Source organism: Fopius arisanus, unplaced genomic scaffold, assembly GCF_000806365.1.
Source record: "Fopius arisanus strain USDA-PBARC FA_bdor unplaced genomic scaffold, ASM80636v1 scaffold00089, whole genome shotgun sequence".
NCBI lineage: Eukaryota > Metazoa > Arthropoda > Insecta > Hymenoptera > Braconidae > Fopius > Fopius arisanus.
In genome coordinates, this window is record NW_011887828.1 from 330499 (window position 1) to 335083 (window position 4585).

Sequence of the window (4585 nt, forward strand, 5' to 3'; positions counted from 1 at the left end):
AGTATAATAGCCTACTCAGTGCCATTACAATAGATTTTCTCATAAAACGGGATCATCACTTTTGACTTTTTCAATGCTCAATACATAGAATTCGAATTTTTAATGATTCCGTAATTTTCTTGCGAGATATGCAATGTCAAAAATTTTCTCTGAGCGGAATCTGCAAACTTCAGGGTCATAAATTTTTTTGTAATATTTTTTCCTTGCTAAATTCTATTTTGTGTTACTTAATCTTTCTTTATTTAATTCATTCTTATGTGTAGAGATTGTTCTACTACTCTGGAGAAATTGGAGATGATTGTACTCTGGAGTCCTTTAAAATCCAGGGAAAAAAAAGTTTCAATGTTTTGCTGGCCACATATTTGAATGGAACAAAGACTACAAATTCCTACGTTTTTTTATCAAGAATACCGGCAGAGATCATTGCTAGAAGTTGATTAACAAGTAATTATAACTATGCGTAGACATAAGTCATACGCACAGATATTGTTACATAACCTGAGCGAACGATCTCTGCAGGTATTTTGAATAAAAAAAACGTGAAAATTTTTATTAATTTTTTCTAATGTATTGCGGGCAAAACGTTCGTACTTTTTTTTCAATTAGAGAGGACTCCTGAGTATAATAATCTCATATTTCCTCAGAGTAGTAGAGAATCTGTACATATCAAACTTAAAAAAAAATAAAAAAATTAGGGCATCAGAAATAGAATTTAGCACGGAAAAAAATATTTAAAAAAAAATCCACAGATTCGAAGTGTTTTTAATTTTTGGAATTCCTTCTGATTCTTAAAACGATTTTTTTAATTAAAAAAAAAGAAAACTGAATCGCCACGTTTCTTAATTAATAAAAATTAGGGAATGAAGATAAACATCTGAAATTTGCTACAGAATTTCAATTTGGTTCATAAATATGGCAAAATTAATCTTGAAATTCGTTGGGGGTAGATTCACCATGCCTATTCGACTAGACCCTTTCGACTGCATTGGGATAATTTAATACGATGTGAAATAAAATGATGAGATGCACTGATTACTGGGAAATTACAGTTCTGGTGTGTTTAATAATCACATATAAAATATTGTGAATTATCTTCATGCGAGTAGTGAACGCAATTATTCAGAATATATATTTTAACCTGGTTTTAAAATTGTCATGGAGAAACTACTCCAATGGTCGTAAAAAAATGAAGAAGCAAGCAGGCGACAGCAGTTGTAAGTCTGTAGATGAGTTCTTGAAATATATGGGGTTATTTTTTTGCCACCAATAAATTGCTTCCGAATGGTTTTTATAATGTTTTCCCCGATTAGGTTAGATCTATTAAGAGTGCATTAGACGAAAATTTTCATATGAAAAAAAAAGAATTGGATCAAGTCAATTTTGAGATATTCCACATAATCATTGTACACTAAAAATGGAATATCTCCGAAATTAATAGTTCAATTATGCTCATTTTCAATACCATTTGTTGTAGTAATAAGTGGAAAGTTTTGTGCAAATTTTAATTTAATAACCCGATTTTTGCACGGGTGAGAGGGCGAACAGCAATCTTTTTTGAAAAATATAAGTAACAAAAACGATTTTTTCCAGATTTCAGTTTTCGATTGATTCCAATAAAGCCTATCACGACGAAACGAATGAAGTGAAAAAACTGAATACCTTCCCTAGTTTTGGAGATATTTTGAAAAATTATTTATAAAGAAATTACGACTTCTGAAAAACAGTTTGACCGATCGAGCTGAATCTAGATCTTGAGCTATTTTTTTTCCTCACCACAATATCTTTTATTAACTAAAGCATCCCTGAGCAGGGGGAACCAGACATAGGCATTTTCAAAAAAAATTGTATTTTTACCTTGCAGATCATTCTACATCGTTTCCAAGCAAAATTAGATTTTTTTTGGTCGGGATCAGACGATTGCAGTGCTTCCATTCGGAAGCAAAAATGAGGAATAATTCCGGCGAAGGGTTCAAGAGCGATATTGATTGCCAATGATCTGCCAAGTAAGCAGAAAAATAAATAAAAACATAGAGCTTATATACTACCATGATGGCGGAGAATAATACACTTGACAGTCAATAACAATACAGAAACAAAATGGTCAATCCACTTAAATCGATATGACTCTTTACCCCCCTGTAACTATCTTTCTACTTGTTTCAAAATTATTCTTTGATAACCATGAGAGGAATTTCTGCAATACAATTTGTGCGCCAGATTTTTAGATATTTTAAGCTAAAAACATTAAATTCGAACTGAAGATCAGGTTCGATAAATAGAATAATGGTATTTGCAAAATTCATTTCACATCCGCAAATAATCGACAACTTTTAATTAATGGGGACCAGAATTATAGAAGCAAAATAAGTATACTCCAAGGATTAATGTGAAGGTCTTTAAAATTTTCAATTTAACCTTTCTTTCAGGGATTGTTCTTTCAATGGGTTTGCGGCAAAATTTAATTATCACTGGATGACTTCCGTTGACTTTTCTGCATGTTGGTACGCGACTGAATCAATTTATCAATTAGATTCACTCCATTAATAGCAATGAATTACTAATGAAATTGAATCAAAATAATCGATAGGTCAACGGTGGAGCTCAATGCTTAAATAATACCTTAAATGATGTTTTTATGACGATTTGGTATATGAATTGATATTTTTTCTTACTCGATGGTGATCTCTTCGATTATCATAAGGGGAAAATGGGTTCCAGCTTCCCCTGGAACTTCGGTGATCATTATAAATTCTTGGAGTCTTATTGCGTCCGCCCCGACCTCCATAAAGATTCGTCATCTGCTTTCTATTATGGTGAGCAGTTGGACTGCTGTTTCTGCACTGATAGCTCGACGGAGTACTAGTAAATGGTATATAATCACTAGTACTGGTTTCCCCACTCGAAGTGGAAGCGTAAACAGGGCAGGACATATTTTTTTGGCCATAACCTCTGTTGTTATAAGGGTCGTATGATGTCCAGTCCGATCCTGATTTACTTATACCAGAACGATTTCCCTGAGGAGTATTGAATGGTGTCTTCTTCATTTTCTTATACTTTCCCAATGTTTTAGTCACTGCTTTGGTTAATCTTTTTTTGTGAATATTCACGCGGTGTTTACGCGTCCCAAACAAAGATAATAGGAGAAATTAAGGCCAGGATGGAGGGAATTTTTTCTTGATTGGCGATTTTACGCCCTCCTACTTCGCGGTCAAGACCCGAACCTTAATCTCAAGCGATGCCTTGTCGGTAACTACGGCAATCGCTGGAAACCAGGGAAACATTGGACAATGGGGCTTTCGAGGGCGCCGGAAAATTTTTCCATTCCCTATGCCACTAAGTGGCATGAGAGATTTATATCTCAACAGACAGGAGAGGGGGAGAGGGGGCCGGTTGGGGGGGAGATGTATCCAAATGTGGAATCCACTTTTTTCGACCATCACTAAACCTCTTTTGAGATGATCGATGGGATAAAAAAAAAGTCTCTACAGGGGTAACTAAATCGACTCAGGGGGTGATTCTGAGTCGATCTGTACCTATAAATTTCGACCTTTTTTTTTCACCCTCACTAACCCTTCCTCAAAATGACCGATGGGATGAAAAAAAAAGTATTGACAGGGGTGGGTAAATCGACTCAGGGGGTGATTTTGAGTCGATCTGTACCTCTAAATTTTTTTTTTTTCACCCTCACTAACCCTCCTTCAAGATGACCGATGGGGTAAAAAAAGTCTTTACAGGGGTGGGTAAATCGACTCAGAGGGTGATTCTGAGTCGATCTGTACCTATAAATTTCGACCTTTTTTTCAAACCTCACTAACCCTCTTTTGAGATGGCCGACGGGGTAAAAAAAAAAGTCTCCACAGGGGTGGGTAAATCGACTCAGGGGGTGATTCTGAGCCAACCTGTACCTATAAATTTTGACCTTCTTTTCCCACCCTCACTAATACATTTTTAAGATGGCTGACGGGATAAAAAAACGGTCTACAGGTGCATGTAGATTGATTCGCGGAATGATTAGACGGAGTTGCAGAGTCCAATCAGTGTATTGGAAAAAAATAAAAATAGAAAGGTGAACTGAGTATATTGGAAAAAAACTAGGGGTTGAGGGGTTGGGAAGAGTGTGCCAGGGTTCAAAGGAGGTTGATGGTGGGATGCACTCATTCAGTGAAAAATGATGGTTGATGGTCGAATGAGTTATGGGGAAAATGAGGGTTGATGGTGGGATGAGTGCATTGGAAGAAATGGGGGTTGATGGTTCTATCAGTCATGGAAACAACGAGGGTTGATGGTGGGATGAGTGGATGGGACAAAATGGGGGCTTGACGGTGGGATGAATACGTGGGAGAAACTGAGGGGTTGAAGGTCGACTGAATTTATCAGGGTGGATTGGGGTTTTAGGGTGGGATGAGTGTTGCAGGGTGAAATGGGGGTTGACAGAAGGATGAGTGCATGGAAATCAATGAAGAGTTGCGGATGGAATGAGTGTGTTAGGGTGAAATGCCGGTCGATGATGGGATGAGTGCATGGGTTAAACTGAATTGTTGAGTGTTGGATAAGTGTGTCAGGGTGAAATGGGGATTGATAGTGC

General features: G+C 36.7%; 1 protein-coding gene across 6 annotated transcripts in view; it reads right to left on the bottom strand.

Moving 5' to 3' along the window:
• LOC105270498 (uncharacterized) overlaps positions 1 to 4585 on the bottom strand; it is a 12631-nt gene that overhangs the window by 1868 nt on the left and 6178 nt on the right. For 2 of the 6 annotated variants that reach the window (XR_892545.1, XM_011311482.1), the window contains exon 1: positions 2673 to 3165. The exons of 1 other annotated variant lie outside the window; for it this stretch is intronic. Coding sequence is in view for 4 of the 5 variants with exons in the window: in XM_011311482.1 (XP_011309784.1) it covers positions 2673 to 3044 (372 nt within the window). In the remaining variant the exon portion in view is untranslated. Of the gene's footprint in view, positions 1 to 1854; positions 1997 to 2672; positions 3166 to 4585 lie in introns of those variants that run through there. 3 more of the 6 variants (XM_011311481.1, XM_011311480.1, XM_011311479.1) reach the window with 3 other exon arrangements.